The sequence below is a fragment of the Nannobrachium achirus genome (genome assembly GCF_963921795.1).
Source record: "Nannobrachium achirus genome assembly, chromosome: 17".
Classification (NCBI taxonomy): Eukaryota; Metazoa; Chordata; class Actinopteri; order Myctophiformes; family Myctophidae; genus Nannobrachium; species Nannobrachium achirus.
The window spans coordinates 18,709,856-18,729,152 of record NC_137824.1 but is presented as its reverse complement, the minus strand read 5'-3'; the positions used below and the strand labels follow the sequence as shown (position 1 = coordinate 18,729,152).

The 19,297-nt window shown below is 42.3% G+C and overlaps 1 protein-coding gene and 1 long non-coding RNA gene across 2 annotated transcripts in view; one reads left to right on the top strand and one right to left on the bottom strand.

The window, feature by feature from the left end:
- LOC308301613 overlaps positions 1-19,297 on the top strand; it is a 418,458-nt gene that overhangs the window by 71,811 nt on the left and 327,350 nt on the right. The gene's annotated exons all lie outside the window — the stretch shown is intronic.
- pdgfrl (platelet-derived growth factor receptor-like) lies at positions 3,267-10,359 on the bottom strand. The gene is made up of 6 exons (XM_080746154.1): positions 10,227-10,359; positions 7,975-8,254; positions 6,827-6,978; positions 6,008-6,301; positions 4,370-4,506; positions 3,267-3,717 (listed from the first exon to the last, which is right to left on the bottom strand). Exons 1-6 carry the CDS (start codon positions 10,282-10,284, stop codon positions 3,535-3,537), a joined length of 1,104 nt encoding a protein of 367 aa, XP_080602280.1. The 5' UTR covers positions 10,285-10,359; the 3' UTR covers positions 3,267-3,534.

Genomic DNA, 19,297 nt, shown 5'->3' with positions numbered 1-19,297 from the left:
GAAGAACCATCGACGTCCTTCGCTTGCGATTACCGACAGAGCCAGTGGTTCTCGAACTGTTTCCTATTTCAAGGCCCACCTCGAAATGATAAAACATTACAAATATAACCAAATGGACCCCTTGCAGTCCATTTGGTTGGTACAGACATGTAAGGGCCACATTAGGAAACTCCCTGAAGGAACCTTGTGGGTCCTTGGAGCCCGTTTTGAGATCCACTTCGAGAAAAGGAATTCTCAGGATTTGCAGCACTCTGACACACTCTTTTCTTTTTCTTTTTTTGTCCTCTTTGAAGCTTGAACACACGACACACACCTGCACGCACGCGCACACAGGAACACTGCACTGCTGCGCAAAAGGAGGATTCTCCCTGAAGGCTCGTGGGAAGACCAAAGGCAGACAAACAATGGCTTTGAAGAAGACCTTTATCGCTATGAACCCAAATGTGTGAGAAATAATGTCATTATGACTGGGATGCAAACATGCAACACTGGATGGCAGGAGAGTCGAGTGGTTCGAGTCCATACATTACTAATTGTTGCTGTCAGTCAGAAACCTCTTCTCTATATTTTGACTTTTTTTGTGTGTGTTTTCGTAAATTAATGCCCTACTGGATCACACTACTGCGTCGCACAAGCTTCAAAAGTAGCAGATCTGCAAGCTCGAAACACACCACGAAGCGGTGCGTTTTGAGCTTGTAGATCCGCTACTTTTGCTATTTGAAACCTGAAGTCAGTTTTGGACACATGAGGTTTCAGTCCGCAGACTCCGCACAGACGTACGGCTCAATTCATGCGACTTAACGTTTGTCATACAACGCTGTCACACGTGAAAATGGCAGATCTACAAGCTCCACAAATCGTCGTGAGCTTGTAGATCTGTGCTCGACACTGCTGCACGACAAAGTGTAAATCAGGCCCCTTCACCTCCAGTCAGTCAGTGTTGCCGTGAACACACAACAACACACACGTCAAAACGATGCATTTTTTTTGCATCCAACTGAATTTTATCTGTGCAGTCTAACTATTTGTGTAATGTTGTTTTTGTTTAGTTTTTCACATTTTAAATGAATAAAGATGAACAACAGAACTGGTGTGTTCGTTTTGATTAAGGGACCAATTCAAGTGACCGTCCATGATGATAATCTGAAACCCTAAAAACCCTGTATGCCTTGACTGTTGTCCATTAGGGGTCTATGGGTCCTATTCTTGTCCATGCCTTACCCCTGATCTCTAAACCGCTTTGCCTTTTACCATTTTGAAAAATTAGTTCAAATAGCTGATCTACAAGCTCACAACGTGTTGATGTACATTGGCTATTTGTAGTATTTTTAAATGTTTTTCAAAATAAAGGGCAAAGATTATACACGCTGTGAATTCCCTATACAAATTCCTCACAAGTTGTGAGCTTGTAGATCTGCTATTCTCGCAGAATGTTTGTCTCAGAATTGGGACATGAGGGGGTTCAAGTGGTTAACAGCGTTTGAAACTGAATGGTGAAATGATGGCGTGTTTGTTGACCCAGTTTATACTATGCAATGAATAAAGTAAAGAGTTGAAGTTGGACAGTGACTATTTTTTGTTTAATTCTTCAGTCCTAAATTCCTAATGGATCTCTGAGGAGATTGGTTTATCCATGATGGATGAAAGCTTGCATATTGTTGCTTTTATTGATTTATTGCAAGGTTCTTTATATAATGGACCAGCACCCATTTTTGTGTCACGCAACATTTTTTATTGGATTAAATATTTGTCTTTACTTTTCCAAAAAAGAAAATATATATATAATGAAAGCATTATTTCAAAATATACAGGTATATTTCCAGAACATAACCCTAACCCTTTTTTTTCAAAAGAATATCAAAGTTTCAGAATGTGTTGTGAACTCATCCAGTGGCTTTTTATTTTTTCAAAAGAATATCAAAGTTTCAGAATGTGTTGTGAACTCATCCAGTGGCTATTTAATTTATTTATTTATTTTTAAGATGTTGCCCGTAAGTTCGTAACATCCTTCGCCAAGCTGCTGAGGGTAACCACCCCTGGGGTCTAGGCTCTGGGTGGGGTGCCCTTCTGCATCTCTACCACCAGAGGACAGTGAAGAAAGATGGCCAGAGACCCAACTCATAACCTCAGCTCCTGCTTCCAGGTCCTGCCTTCAGGTAGGAGATATTTATGCTGCCCCTCTATGCCAGAAGGCACAGGGCAGTGGCAGTTTCATCCCCTCTGCCATTAGGCTCCTTAAACACAAATCCCCTAATACCTGATGCACCTCGCCTGGTCCAACTAGACTTGCTTGCTAATTCACCCCATGAAGACAGTGCACGCACACACGTAGGCAGGTGCCTCAATAAGCTGGAAAGCATACACAAACACATTATGGGCTTCCCACAAGTGTGAAGAGGACATTGCTTTCTTTTACAAACTGTTTTACATTTAGAATAAGGTTATAGGCATACCTTTTTAAACTTATTGTTTATGTATCGTCTTGTCCTGAATGTATGCATTGACCCGAGCAAAATGATTTAGTGGATAAATGTAATCTAATCTAATGGTGCTTAAGTGGTTATTTCATAACTTATTTTTGTAAATGTGTGTCGCGGGGAGAGACCAAATGCATCTTTTTGGGGTTCTGGAGCTGTGCTTTAAATAGAACTCCCAGCACCCAGCAGCCCTGACGGTGAGTTAGTAGGACCATCTGTTGGAGGCAGCAGCAGGCTCTGTAATCCACATTCCACATAAGGAGTCCATTAAAGACATCAGCCTGGCACATGGCTCTGCTGTATAAACCACACTTTTCTCTCCCCTCGTACCTTTCTCTCTTCTCTGGTCTTCATGGGGCTTTTAAGCTGTGACATCATTTTGTAGTCAGACCTCCAAGCAGATTTATTATCAATATCTGTCCCTCGCTATTTCAACTGATCCAAGACAAAAATAACGACTAAAGTATTCTACCACTTTCCTTTCAACAACAAAGAGAAGAAAAATTTGTAAATGGTAAAAATAGTAAAAACATTCATGGGCGCTGGGGCATTTTGGCCCCAAAAGTTCTCCTCTGCCTACAAAATGATGTCAGACTTAACAGCCCCATAGCAGTGCTTCTCGGGCGTTTCTCCCCCAAATTTAGTCCCTATGCCAGTTCCTCCCCACACACACATTTGTGTGGCACTGCCCTCGGGATTCAATTTGATTACGATTCACCAGGTAACGATTCGATTCTACGATGCATCTCGATGCATCACACTTTTCTATATTACTGCACAAGATGGCACATTTTTCATCAGTCAATACAAGCAGTCAGATATACTGAACAACATATTTTATTTCGAAACTGCTGTATAATCAATCACTCTGCTGTCTCCTTGACATAAATGTCTTTTAACATTAAATAAAATGGGCTATAATCGATTATGTCACGTTGCTGCATCGATGCAGAATCGTGCACGGACGAATCGCGATGCAGAATCAATTATTTTTGACACCACTAGTGGGTGTGTGTACGAGTGTGCGTGCGAATGTGTGTATGTGGACTTTTTTGGCCTACACGATGTTGGTCGCCACAAACGTTTCACCGTTGGCGTTCTTGGCTCTACAGATGTACTGTCCGAAGTCAATGGTCTCCATGTCCAGGACGGACAGTTGGCTGTGGGACAGGCGCGTGGTGTGGCCCATCCCTCTGGTCACCAGCCTCCACGAGTCCTGGACGCTCACCGGACGCTTGTCCTGGACACAGCACCATGCACAAGTGTCATATAACCCAGTGGTGCAAGAAGTACTTATTTTTTCAAGTAAGTAAAAGTAGCAATACCATAATATAAAATGTTTCTGTTACAACAAGTAGAGTAAAGGGCCTGTATTTGAATGTATACTTGAAATACACTTAGTAAAGGTATTTATTTACGCAGAATGTCCTTTTTCATATCTTTATTCAAAATGTAGTGGACGACTGTTGCCCGTAAGTCCGTAACATCCTTCGCATGCCAAGCTGCTGAGGGTAACCACCCCTGGGGTCTAGGCTCTGTGTGGGGTGCAGCAATCTGGCCATTCCCACCGGACAAGATAAAGATAAAAAATATCTTTCTCAGTTGAAGTGGATGGGAGTGGATGGTAATGTCCAGTGTGGACACTACCATCCACTTCAATTGAGAACGATATTTTTGTATCTTTTTCTTTCCCGGTGAGAATGGCCCTTCAGTCGATTAAGTATCGACAAATGACTCAATTTAAGTAATTGTCTCTCAAATTGGGTAAAAGTACTTTGTTACTTTCCACCGCTGATTGAATGTGTGTGGAACACCTGAGGTTTAATTTCAGTTTCACTATTATATATACTGTGTGTGTGTTTGTGTGTATGCGCATGCGTGCATAATGTTACCTGTCCAGGGTAGGCCCAGCTGAATTCCACGTCTACCTCGGGCTCCCCAAGGACGGAGCAGGTGACGTTGACATTGTCCCCTCCCCTCACAGACTCGGGTGACACCGCCAGGCTTACAAAGGGCGGCCCGCTGGGTACTGTGTCAACCAACACCAGACAATGCATTCAATCAGACTTGTAAGTGATGAATGTACAGTAACCATGTTTACAACTCAGGACACCTGGGTCGTTGCCCTCCACACCCTCTTGTCTAGCATCCGGGTCACTGCTACTTTGTACCTCCAGTGTCGCTCTTTCCCCTCCTAGCTGTACCTTGTGACCTGGGTTGGATCCCACAGTGTCAGGGTATTTCTTTGCTTGCTACCAGTTCTGACAGAGTGCCTGACACAGTGGGGAGCGTAGTTATGTTCCACAGGTTCTACGTTCTCCGCTTACAGTACCTAACGCTAAGGGCCGATGCATACTCCACTTTTAGAGACAAATTTATTTGGGTTCCATTCGGGGAGTCACAAAATGTTGGCAGTACCGAACAGCCGAATTAATTACGGTACCCGCCCACCCCAACCTCTGAATGACGTCATATTGTAGTTTAGACAGAGCCAAACCGAAATAAATACGGCTCTAAAAGTGGAGTATGCATCGGCTCTAAACCCTAAGGTAAGTGGGGAACATAGAACCCGGGGAACATAGAACCTAGAGAACATATCAGTGCCCTGTCAGCCTCATCTTTCTCCCGCTGACCGTGACTGTGACTGTGACTGTGACTCGCAGTTGGACAGAAGCAGTTGTATGTTTATGCAACACAACCTCAACTCCAATCCTCAGCAAGCCTCTTTCATCTGGCCCAGTCAGAACTGTGTCACTTGGACCCAAACACTTTCCATTTAATAAATTCACCACTAATCCATGTCCTCTGTGAACCCATCCGTAAACAGCTGGAGACGGTTGATGTATTTCAGTTGGCAGCGATCCAGAAGCCGGGTGGAAGCTTTTAACAAGATGAAAACCACCCGATTGTATTCCTGGAAGCTGATGATGCCAAAGTCTTGTCTGGTGAAGATTTAATAATAATAATACCTCAAATGTATAGTGCTTTTCTAAGTACCTAAAGTTGATTTACATGAGAGGTGGGGGGGGGGGGGGGGGCAACAACAAAATAAACCAGCTTTAATAGGAAAAACAATAAGAAAAGGCTAAGACAAGGGAATAAAATCAAAACATTTCGAGATCTTAAGAGCTTGTGGATCTGCTACTATTGATGCTTGTCTGATGCTTGTATTATGATCAATTAGGGAGTTCATTTAAAAAGTTTAAATATGGAGATAAGAGCTGACAGCGACGATATACATTTAGAACAGGGGTTCCCAAACTTTTTTGTCTCAGGGCACCCCATAATTTTTTTTTTTTTAATCCGAGGCAACCCTACATTATAAATTTCACTCCATGCACCTTATATTTATAGCATATTGTCGTTGTCGGGTAGAAACCTAGTATGTCCAAAACCTTTTGTTTTGTATTTATAATTTTAAAAATGATCTAAACTAGTGAAAACAGCAGATCTACAAGCACCCACTTTGAAAGCCCCTGATTTAGAATAACACCGAATAATGGCTGTTGTGTGACGACGGGGCAGCGTACCTTCCACGTAGAGCAGCTGGTACTTGTTGGAGATCTGCGGGGTGCCTCTGGTCACGGCCTTGCAGTAGAACACCCCCTGGTGCTCTGGACTGGGGCCGTGCAGGACGAAGCCCTTGGTGGGGTCGTAGGTGACCAGCGTCCCGTCGGCGGGGACCTCCTCCGGGGGGACCTCCCTGTGCAGTGTCACCCGGGCTAGAGGACTGGTCACCCGGCACGGCACCACGGCCGGCCGGTCCGGACGCATGTAGACGATCTCAAAGTGGATGGCGGAGGGGACGAAGAGGTTGTCCTTGTCTGGTCCCCCGCACAAGAGAACAGAAGCACGTTAGTGTTTTTTTTCTTCATCTTCTTTGTTTGCTTTTTCTCCCCAATTTAGTCCTCCCCACAGCGACCCAGCCCGCAGTGACTAATACCACCCTCCTGCCCGGCTAGTGAAAATAACAGATCTACAAGCTCACAAATGCGTTGCTTCCCGTTGGGTTGCAAGCTTGTGGCTCTGCTATTTTCAGTTATTATTATTATTATTATTATTATTATTTTTATCTTTTGAAATAATATAGGATATATAATTTTTTATGTAAGGATATCTTCTCGCGACCGATAAAAATGGGTTTGGGATTCGAGCCACCAGACTCCATGCTAGTTGGCAGGCACTTTACCACTGCGCCAACCGAGCATCATTTGATTAGAAATATGTTAAAAGAGCAAATCTAAAGGTTTTGCGCTAACTACGGTAATATTATTTATATTTTTTCTTTACCTTTGTATGAAAGTACACCATACATGATGAGATTACTAGTAATTGTGATGGTAATTCACCTGTGAAGTAAACGTATGAGGCGAAAGTTCGATCCGGGTCCTTGCCGCATTCTGTGCCGTCGCACAGAACGACGCCGCAGCTGTACTGCCCCGTGTCGGCAGCGGAGGGCGACGTCAGCACCAGCTGACTGTACTTGTCGATCTGCTTTATGCTGTGGAGGAGTGGTAGAGAAAGCAATAACGCCTTCATGAGCAGATAATTACATGTGAAAGTTCACATGGTCTTACAAGGTATCAGAGCTGTGTTGGCACATCAACAAGGACTACTAATATGATTAGAGTCCCAAAATTACTATGCATTTTGTGTGACACTGTAGAGTAATCAAGTAGGGTGTTAATTTATTTAAAAAAAACATGAAAGTTAAAATATGGAGATAAGAGGTTTCTCCCCGGACAGCAACAAAATGAGAAATAGTGATGTTTGTAAGTCAATCAGTGTTGATTTTAACAGAGAATTTTGATTTAGTTTAGTGATCTGAAATGTTTTAGTTTTTGTCTAGTTTTAGTTGACTAAATATCCTAAGATTTGAGTTGAAAAAAATGTATTTTTGTTGGGGCCATGATGGCATCATAATGCCTGATTCATATTTGCCGGCATGCCGAAAATAGCTGATCTACAAGCTCACAATGTTGTTTTCAGAGCGCAACATCCAGGGAGGGAGCCATAAAATGACATACGTGTCTTAATTCTAATGGATCTCTTCTCCATGAGTCCCTCCCTAACATTTTAGTCTAGTTTAATTTGTTGCTGAAATTGTCCCTATATTTAGTCATCATTTTAGTCGTCATAGCTCATACCTTTTATTTCCTTTTTATCTCATTTTCGTCAGTGAGAAAAAGGTAGTCGACGAAAAAACTGACAATACTGTCCGAATCTGGACGAATTCAGACCCGGTGTGCATGATGTCATAGAAACACCATATTGTGTTCATTACTTGCAAGAACGTGCAAGTACTGTGCTCGGCTGCGTATGTAGGTAGGTAAATAGCTGTGTGTGTTTAAGCCTGTAGCCCAATTAAGGGACCAGCATTCCCGGTGATGCCAGTGGTTATGGTGCACAAGGAGCAAGTTGGCACCTCGACAGAGTGCAGTTCTAATTTGTCTTCTTTTTTTTTCGGTGCGGAAAATCGAACCCTTCAGTCAGTCACCTGAGGCGCGAGTCGTTGAAGGTGTCCAGGTTGGCGGGGTAGGACCAGCCGATCTTGCTGCCTTTACACCTCAGCTCCAGGGTGCGTCCGGGGCTCAGCGTGGTGTTCTGTCCCAGACGCAGGAATCGCCCCTTGTCCAGGACCTGTGTGAGCAGCGACTGGCCCTTGCCTCCCAGCTCCTTGTCCTTCAGCTTGGGGTGGCGGAGCTTGGTGCGCTTGCCCCCGGGCCTGATGCGGTTCTCTCCTGCGTCTTTACGGCGCTTCACCTGTTGACAGGAACCTTTAGGAAAAGAAACATAAACAAAGAGAGGGGAACTGTTACTTTTACGGATTCAAATTCAAACATAGCAAAATATAGCAGATATGCAAGCTTGTGGATCTGCTACTTTTGATGCTTTTGTGTGACACTGTACTGTAGTTAGTATGATCAAGTAGATTTAGGCATTTAGCAGACGCTCTTAAAGGGGAAGACCACCCATTTTCAATATTGCATTATGTCATTAATATAACTTAGAGGAGTTGTGTGGAAATAGAAAAATGTTCCCACCCTTCTGTGTTGTCTAGACCTGGAAGATTGATTTTGGGGTTTGTATTGTAAAGTACAACGGTGTGATGTCATCAAGTTGTACTTTACAATACAAACCCCAAAATCAATCCTCCAGTTCTAGGCAACACAGAAGGGGGGGAACTTTTTTTCTATTTCCACACAACTCCTCTAAGGTATATTATGACATAGTTCAATATTGAAAATGGATGGTCTTCCCCTTTAATCCAGAGCGATTTACAGAAACAGAAATAGTCATCATAGGCACTGATGACGCGGAGGAGGAGACGACAAGCCCACAATGTCTCCAGCGGGAATAGAACCCGGGACCTTCTAGCAGTGAGGCGACAGCACTATACTGACTGCACCACCGTGCCCCAAAACACTGAGATTCTAATGAAAATATAACATTATAAAAATATATGTAAAAGAAATGCCATAGTATTTTTTGGGAACTTATCATTACAATAAACATGCCCTGAAAATGCACGTGGCCCACCCATCACCTGACCAGTTTGTTAAGTGGTCAAAATTCACATCATCAAGAAATCACATCATGTTGAAAGTAAAACAATCACTGTAAATCACAGTAATAAAAAGTGAAGATAAATAAAACACACTCGATAAACACATATTAACCGTGCATCATTGCAATAATCAGATTAAAGAATGGTATATCAAAGCAGGTACAGCAAAAAAAGTTTCTTTCATGTCCAATTTTACGGGTGAAAGTATTCATTTCTAAACTTTGAACAAAGACAAAAGTGGAATAGAATCGGTGCAGGCCACAGAGAGAGAGAGGCTCAGAACTGTGATGGTGGCGAACATGTTCCACATCTGGAAGAATACTCTCACAGCTCTCCTCACAGCTGCATCAACACAGCACAAAATGTGTCCGCCTCCCCCTGGCCTCTCCAAGCCTGTGTGTCAGCACTGCAAGGCAAGCTACAGTATGTAACAAACAGTAGCTGGAGAACAAAACCTAAGTAAAGACTAAATGGTTAGTGTGTGTATATGCGTATGCACATTGTTCTTCTGAGCAATGCAAATCACAGTGCAGAACATAGCCTGTATGGTGCAGAAAATATGCCTGCATCTGTCTGTCTGTTATGAATGTGTTATAGCAGGAACACATCGGTAGTCTAATTCATAAACCACTCCAAGACCCTTTAATGTATCTATTTTTTGTAGAATCTTCTAGTCAAACTAAAAGTTTCTATATAGACTCTTAAAGACAACTCCCTGTTGCAAAACAGCATTTGCAATTCACTGCAGTCTGTGTATTTTCTATTATGCTGTATGTAAAAATGACTCTCCCACCTCACTCTACAAGTCAACTCTTGCAGAAACTTCTTCAGCCAATTATTCTAATCCCCTCTGTACTCTCAGATTACACATAATAAACAAACCTCTCGTCAACAGCAAACCCGAGTCTCTCATGAAGGAAAACTGGAAAGGTGCATTAAAGCAGATCTAGGCTCAGTGATTCAAAAAAAGTGGATTCCAGGGACTTTGTGGGTTCCTTTATGGGGTCTTAATTGACCCGTACAAGTCTGTAACTCTCTGACAGCATACAAATGGAACCAAATGGACCCGGTCAGGGTCCATTTGGTTCCATTTGTATACTGTCAGAGTTAAGGGGAGACCTTGAAATGTAAAAGTTTGAGAAACACTGATCTAGGCTATATGTAGATTATAGGCTACTTACCATGTTGGAGCTCCACCCAGAGCAATGCCAGGCAGAAGAAGACGAAGCACAGCTTCATAGTTTAGCAGAGGAGGTGAACGTCCCTACAAACTGCTGCTGGAGAAACAAAGACAAGTTCAATGGTGGTCGGACCTGAGGGAGGCTCTGCTGGAACTCTGCAGGCTCCAGCTGAGCTGTTTATCTCTGCAGCCCCATCATCCGTACAGACCGACACAGACAGACAGATAGACAGGGGGAATAACTTCACTTTTTGTCATTCCAGGCGCTTCTGGCTGGCGTGGGATGGAGATGTATTGTGGTGGTGTGTGGCGCCCTCTCGTGGCTGCCTTCGTTAATGGAAGCTACTGGTTTATTGTCAGACAGCAATAGACCAGTGTTTCTCAAACTTTGACATTTCAAGGTCTTCCCCTTAACTCTGACAGTGAACACATCGAACCAAATTGACATTTGGTTCCATTTGAGTTACAGACTTGTATGGGTCCATTTAGACCACCCTAAAGGAGCCCACAGAGTCCCTGGGTGCTGGAATCCACTTTGAGAAACACTGGCATAGACCAGTCAAATGTTTGGACACCTTCCATTCAGTGGTGTTTTTTTTATTTTGTATTATTTTCTACATGATGTGGATTAATACTAATTAGTGATGATTACTGCAACACATTAAAACTATGAAAGAACATAATATAGAAGTAGGCCTAGGCTATGTAGTAAAAAAATGGGTGTTGAAGAAAGCAGAATATGAATATGATAATAATTAAAAGTACAGTAAAATTGATAATTATATTGAAAGTAAATATTTCTACATATTTCTATTCTATAAATTGCTATTTTTTTGAAGCGGTGAAAACCGCTTCCAATGAATGGCTTTGTGTGTATCACGCCCATATATGGTCATTTCAGTCCAGAATGAACAGGCTTTTTCAAAAACAGAATGTCCGTTTAATTACCATATATGGTGATCTCAGTCCAGAATGAACAGGGTTTTTCAAAAACACAAAGTATGTTACCTTATGTCCATATATGGTCACTCCAGGCCAGAATGAACAGGTTTTTCCTGTCCCACAGAATGTCTGTTTAATTACCATATATGGTGATCTCAGTCCAGAATGAACAGGGTTTTTCAAAAACACAAAGTATGTTACCTTATGTCCATATATGGTCACTCCAGGCCAGAATGAACAGGTTTTTCCTGTCCCGTACGTGTAAAATATCAGTCCAGAATGAATAGGCTTTTTCAAAAAGCAAAATGTCGATGTCCCTCCCGGTTAGATGAATGGATACTTTGAGGATTGGTCAAGCTTCACATGATAATTTGGCCTTCAGGGTTTAAAAAATGTAGTAAGCCACAAATACATTCAGAATAGAGGTTTTATCTGTCCACCGCTTCACTTCGAACCGAGGTTTGATTTTTCCGTTGTGGATAGCTTTGAGGTAGATTTATGCTAAGCAGTACACAAGTTTAGCCAGTAGAGGGCCCTAAACAGCCATCCATGACCAGACCACCAGTGTGATGGAATTCAGCCTGTCATTTGCTTAAAAAAAATCCCTCACTGCCACTGCATCTTGCTCTGCGTAATAAGAACACTGGCTCAGTTTAAATGCTCAAAATAAAGAATTATTGGTTTGTGATCTTACGTATTTTGTCATTTAAAATAAATAAATACATGAATGTATGAAAAACTTCTCCCAAATGTGAAAGGCCTCAAACCATTCACAATAATAAGCATTTAGCATTCATTCCCATACTATAGAGCTAGTTGACATGCCCTGACACACACACGACACGAGTCCCAGAAAGTGTCACCATGAAAGTGAGACGATGGGAAAACGGCTAGGCTATTTTTCTCATGGGAACTGGCTGAAGTGAAGTGACTAAATTGAACCTCTATTGGGCTACTATCTAGAGGTGTGACATGTCCCACCCGCCCCCACACGAGCCTCAAAGTGGCGAAAAACACCAAACGACAACAATGATCCTTACCTGATGGGCCTATAGTCTATCTGGAGGGATGAAATAGGCATATAGGCCTATATCCCTGTAAAATACATCATGTGATTATTGTATTGAATGTTACAAAGGGTGTCTGTAAAAAAAAATGTCAAATTATAAGGTTTTGGAGGGACTCTTGGGGACAAATGGGACCATTGGCGTTTGTCTGATGAAGTGTGAAAAGGATTATAGCCTCAGTCTGGGCTGAAGTGTGCCATGCTTGTTTTACGCACGGAGTAAAAATAAGACCAACTGCTGACTGTTGTGCTTTGAATATTTTCGCGTCCACGTGTTGAGTGTTTAGCATTTATTACCCATGCACGTGCCCGACGTGTGGCACTGTGGCCAATAGGCAGCCTATCATCTATCCCCCCCTTCACCAACAGTCACTCATCAGTGTTGGGTTACTGTATCTATTAATGAGGCCTACTTAATTGTGGTAATATCACTCATCACCAAACAGCAAATGTAATAGCTGGTGGATGTTAAGCCCCTTTTCGACTGCAGCTTTAGCACCACATCACACTACACCACACCACACCGCACCACATAAAACTAGACCAGGTCAACCTGGTTGTGCCAGACCCCGGTTCTGCCAACCCCCTGTCTGTCATCATCATTTATGACATCATGCCTTTTGTAGGCATGTCATCATCATGTCATCATCATATATACCCTTTATATAGAAAACCCGGACAGACAGACCGACATTTGCTTATGTAGGCCTACCCATTTCATGGGTCTGGCAAATATCTACATTTTCCATTACACAAAAGTAGCCTATACCCCTATCGGTAAGAAACGAATTTACCTTTTTAACTGTGATATAATACAATATACTAAATTATAATACACTATAATGGATTATAACTGTGATTATAACACTATAAAGTATTAATGTATAAAGGCCCATTCCCACTGGGCCAGATAACAGATAAAAAAATCAAACCTCGGTTCGAAGTGAAGCAGTGAACTGTTATTCTATGTGTTCTATGAACTCTGTGATCTATACATTCTTTATATTCTGAATGAATGAATGAATGATTTTATCTGGAGGGCCGAATTGTCATGTGAAGCTTGACCAATCCTCAAAGTATAATCATCAGACCGGGACGGACACTACACACATATTCTGGACGTACGGGCAGATAAAGCCTGTTCATTCTGGACTGAAATGACCATATATGGACATGGGACACACGTTTTGTTTTTGAAAAAACCTATTAATTCTGGACTGATATTCTGGAGGTACGGGACAGATAAAACCTGTTCATTCTGGACTGAAATGACCATATATGGACATGAGGTGACAGACATTTTGTTTTTGAAAAAACCTGTTCATTCTGGACTGAAATGACCATATATGGACATGAAACACATTTTGTTTTTGAAAAAACCTGTTCATTCTGGACTGAAATGACCATATATAATATGGGCGTGGGACACACAAAGCCACTCATTGGAAGCGGCTTTCACCGCTTCAAAAACTTGATCTTTCACTCTGTACTTAGTGTGCTCTTTTTTTCCCTCTACACCAAACCTCTTTGCTGAAAATAGGCGACCTACAAGCTTGTAGATCTGCTATTTTTGGCTAAAGTTCTCAGAATATGGACACTAGGTGTCTAGGTTTCAAGTGGTTAATATAAAAAAGGAGATTTTTTTTTCCTATTTTTGGATTTGGAGGCCCCCCTGTTGAAGACCCTTGCTCTAAGGCACTGGTTCTGAACACTGGGTGCAGGGACCATCCAAATAGACCCCTTTTCAGGCCTGCAACTCTGGCAGTGCCCAAGTTAAACCAAATGGAACCTTACTTACGGGTTCATTTGGTTCCTCTTATACACTCTCAGAATAGAATAAAGACAGTGGATTTAAAGGAGTAGTTCACCCCCAAAATGACTTTTTCCTCTATTTATTACTCACGCCATGGAGACTTGAGTTCAATACTATTTTTATTTTATTTGTTGCATTCAAAAAAGAAGAAAAAAAGATTTTGGAAATCTACCCCCATTGATTCCATTAAAGGAGTAGTTCACCCCCAAAATGACTTTTTTTATATTGATTAGTCACGCCATGGAGAGTAGAGTTCAATAATTTTGTTTGGTTTTTGTCACATTCCTAAGACAAAAATGTGATAACAATAAATTTACCCCCATTCATTCCGGATGGTGACCCGTTTCGAAACGGGTCACCATCCGGAATCAATGGGGGTAAATTTACTCGAATCAAATTTTTGTCTTAGGAATGTGACAAAAACCAAAAAATATTATTGCACTCTACTCTCCATGGCATGACTAATCAATAGAAAAAAAGTCATTTTGGGGGTGAACTACTCCTTTAAAGGAAGGTGTCAACAGAGCTGTGTTGCATACATTGCAACTTTATCTTTACGAGACATATGCGTTTGCTGTCAGAAATAGCTAAACATCGATATACACACGTATAGGAAAAAAGGTTAGCTTGGGATAAACCTTTGAAACAAACAGGGGCAAAATGTCAATGTTTTTGCGTTGACTTTCTTACTCTGTTGACTTCTCTTCTTTCTTTCTTTTCAAATCTTTTTATTGGTTTTTAGAAAGAACAAACCCAGAGGTGGGTATAGGCAGTCACAGGTGCATATATCAGGCTTACATCAATGTATATATTGTGAGTGTTGACGTCTCTTCTAAGTTGTTCTCCCTCCCTCTCTCTCTCTCTCTCTCTCGCTCTCTCTCTCTCTCTCTGTTGTCCTCCATCCGTCCGTCTGTTTGCTCCCTCGTTCCTATTCTCCTCTTCTGATGCTGAGGAGGGCTTTTTTCCCTCCTCTCTCTCTCTCTCTCTCTCTCTCTCTCTCTCTGGAGCGTGGTGGAGTTGCAGTGTGTGAAGCTCCTCTTTTCTTCGGGGTCCGGAGTTGATTGACAGGCAGGGGGATTGGATGTGATGAGCCGAGCTTTCCTCAGAGGGTCAAGCAGGCTAGTTAGTTAGCCTGACTTGTCAGAGAAGAGAAAGGAGAGAGGGGGAGGGGGAGAGAGAGGGAGAGGGAGAGAAGGGGGGAAGGCTGTAGTCTTGACAAAGATAGAGGGCGAGGCTAGTCTTAGGGGAGGAGGGGAGATGGGGGGAGGGAGGGGAGAGGAGAGGATAGGAGGAATTGATGAAGCCTCCTCCAAGCAGGTGATTCCCCCTCCTCTAAAGACAAACCCACTCATTTGTTGCGACCGTCAGGGAGCAGTTTACTATGAAAACCTCCACCGGCCGTCCGTCCGTCGGTCGGTCACACGTCACACGTCACACCTTTGCCCTGCTCATATCTCCGCATCAGTATATAGGGCTTGTTTGTTTATTGTATGACATCACGCCACATCATCAGCTGTGGACTCTGTGATGTCATCGTATCGCATCAGTATATAGGGCTTGTTTGTTTATTGTATGACATCACGCCACATCATCAGCTGTGGACTCTGTGATGTCATCGTATCTCCATATATGGCCATCTCCGTATATGGAGATATAAGTCGTCCATGCCCAAGTATGGGCTGGTGAGGTCAGACTTTGTGTGATGCGTAGGTTATCTCCATATATGGAGATTCAACATTCCAGGCAATGCTCTCTTCCCTGGTGAGAATTGCCCCTTTATATAGGGCTTGTTTGTGTATTGTATGACATCACGCCACATCATCAGCTGTGGACTCTGTGATGTCATCGTATCTCCATATATGGCCATCTCCGTATATGGAGATATAAGTCGTCCATGCCCAAGTATGGGCTGGTGAGGTCAGACTTTGTGTGATGCGTAGGTTATCTCCATATATGGAGATTCAACATTCCAGGTGTAACTATGGCTACCCGTATGACGTGAGAGGTGGAGGTTGTGATATTTGTGGAGATAAGCGACCAACGGTCGCTTATCTCCCGATTAGGGAGTCTTACTGGTATTGCTATACTTGTGAGGCCAATGTGCAACTATACAACCTTGTATTTTTTTTAAAGATTGAAAAGAGTGGAAATGGCTTCCTCTTTCGTCTTGTCATCGACTGTCTTCTCTGAAGGAAGGTCATCCTTGGCCTCCTCCGAATGGTCTTTGTCGCCGTATACGGGTATATGAGGATACAGCTCTCTGCCTCTCCGCAGAAATTCACACTGGTCGATGTTTTGCTTCACAAAGCTACTCATTTGAGGCTTAAGGCCTCTCCATACTTCGACCAAAATGTTCGGTGAGTTGTGTTTTCCGACGTGCAAATTTCCGAACTCTCGTTCGGTCCAATGCTTTTCAGAAGTCCCGAGGGATATCATTTTTTTTTTTTTTTTTTTTTTTTTTTTGACCGAAAACGGCAGTTTCGGTCGAAGTATCTATCCATACTGCACAGTCCTCGGTGCATTTGGCGAGGTGCTCTTCTACTGTAGGAGGTGCTCTCTGCATAGATGCCCACAACTCACTCATCAGCTTCATATTCTCTTCTGCAGAGGAGGAGTCCTGATGCTGCTTGTCGCCTGACATTATAGATGAACGGCTGATTAAACTACTTCAAACACTCTAAAAAGATGGCAATGTATGTGAACATCTATACTGAGAATGCTGCTGCTTTTATACCTTCCTTCTGCGTTTTACTTCTGATGTCATGATGACAATGAGTAAGCTGTGCCCAAATATGGAGTTCCGGGTCAGCCATGTCCATATATGGAGTCCATGGTCTCCTGGTGTCCCGTGGTAACCATTGGCAGACATCTCACATCACGTACGCCACATGAGTCAACAAAAAAAATCTCTGTGAGTGTATAGATCTCCATATATCATGGACGCAGACATACAGATACAGATATCTCCATATATGGGCATAAATGAACATAGGCAAACAGATGGTCAAAACGGGTCCTATGACAACAGGTATAATGGGGTTTGCATTAAAGGGTGGGGCATTCATTCCCTACTTACATCGTTCCTGAGTAGGCCGGTCCCAGACTAGACGCTCGGCCGCCCGACAGCAGTGTTGGGAAAGTTCACTTTAAAAATGAACTAGTTCAAGTTCAAGTTCAAAACTTCTAAAATGAACTAGTTCAAGTTCAAGTTCAAAACTTCTAAAATGAACTAGTTCAAGTTCAAGTTCAAAACTTCTAAAATGAACTAGTTCATTTCATAGTTCATAATTCTATATTTTGAACTAAAGTTCATGGTTCCCCAAAATGAACTAACTTAGTTCTTTCACGTTCTCTTTTAACCATAATATTTTTAGACTTTTGGCTATTCAAAAGCTCTGTTCGAAGTGAAGCTGTTTCTTTCTTTATCCCTGACCAGTCTTTGTGGCCTACTATATTTGCCCGATATCTTTCTGGTGGTGTCGTACAACTGTTTCATGTTTCCGTTTCTTGCTACTTCCTCTGCTTCTTCTGTCAATATATTTTCTCTTGTTTGCCTTAATGTTCCTCTTTACCGTTCTTTAACTGTTTTTAATTATGTTCACTAGTTTAGTGGGCACTCCATGGTGTCTCAATAGCTTCCAGGATGTACACTGGCGAATGCTTTCTCGTAGTTGACAAAGTTAACATAGAGCGAGGAGTTCCACTCTATTGACTGCTCTATGATTATTATTATTATTATTATTCGAAGAGTGGCAATCTGGTCGACACATCACCGATTCTTTCTGAATCCTGCTTGCTGGTCTCTTAGTTGTTTGTCAACTGCATCCTTCATTCTTTCCAGTAGAACTTTATTTAGCACTTTCCTTTGCACAGAGAATAGGGTGATCCCTCTATACTTATTGTAGTTTCCCCAAGTCTCCCTTCTTTGGGAGCATATTAATAAGACCCTCTTTCCATTCTGATGGTATTTCTTCTTCTCCCCAAATCCTTTTGAGAAATGGATGCTGCAGGACAGAAATGGCCATATATGGACATGGGACACACATTTTGCTTTTTGAAAAAGCCTATTCATTCTGGACTGATATTCTGAACGTACGGGACAGATAAAACCTGTTCATTCTGGACTGAAATGACCATATATGGACATGAGGTGACAGACATTTTGTTTTTGAGAATGCCTGTTCATTCTGGACTGAAATGACCATATATGGACTAATGGACATGAAACACACATTTTGTTTTTGAAAAAACCTGTTCATTCTGGACTGAAATGACCATATATGGGCGTGGGACACACAAAGCCACTCATTGGAAGCGGCTTTCACCGCTTCAAAAAATCTCTTTCTCCAGATATTTTTCTATTCAAGTGGATGGTAGATACAGATAAAAAAATGTCTGTCATAGATTTGTTTTTTTGTTTTTTTGTTTTTTGGAGCTGTGTGAAGCACAGGCTCCCTATACGTGGCCGTGTGGGTCTGTCTGTCTGTCTGTCTGTGTGTGTGTCTGTGTGTATGTAGCCTGAACTTCCTAAACTTCGGCACGCTACTAGTCCCACAGTTTTGCCACCACACACTCGCGCCATATGTCAAATCGACAGGCTTACTCGGGAATCGTGGGCTAGTAACTTGCTAAGAGAAAGGTTCAATAGTTTAATTGATATTAATTTATTAGTGAATTAATTTTCCCCATTGACTTATAATGGGAATCGCAAAAACTCACATTCAATTATTTGTCTCTCGCAAACCATAGGGGCTAGAGTTTCAAGACTTGGAGAGGAGGTTCATAATGATTTCAAGGATTAAATAAAAAATAATTGTGTCATTTGGCCGCATGGTGGCGCCATAACACCCCACTTTACGTTTTGGCCTGTAACTCTTGAACCGTAGGTCGGAAAATTAAAAATATTTTTTCCCTGGATTCCTTGGGTCATGACGCATCTCCCCATATAGGCCACGCCCATTTGCGCCATGATAGATTTTCCGCCATCTTGAATTTTCTCCAAAACACACTTTTTGCTCCTTTTCCTACATATTTTCTTCAAATGTCACAAAAATCGGTACACATGATCCACACACACACACACACACACACACACACACACACACACACACACACACACACACACACACACACACAGCTCCACTTCACACGGGTGTGATTTTTTATATGTATCTGCCATCCACTTGAATGGAGAAATATCTGGAGAAAGAGATTTTTTTATCTGTTATCTGGCCCAGTGGGAATGTAGCCT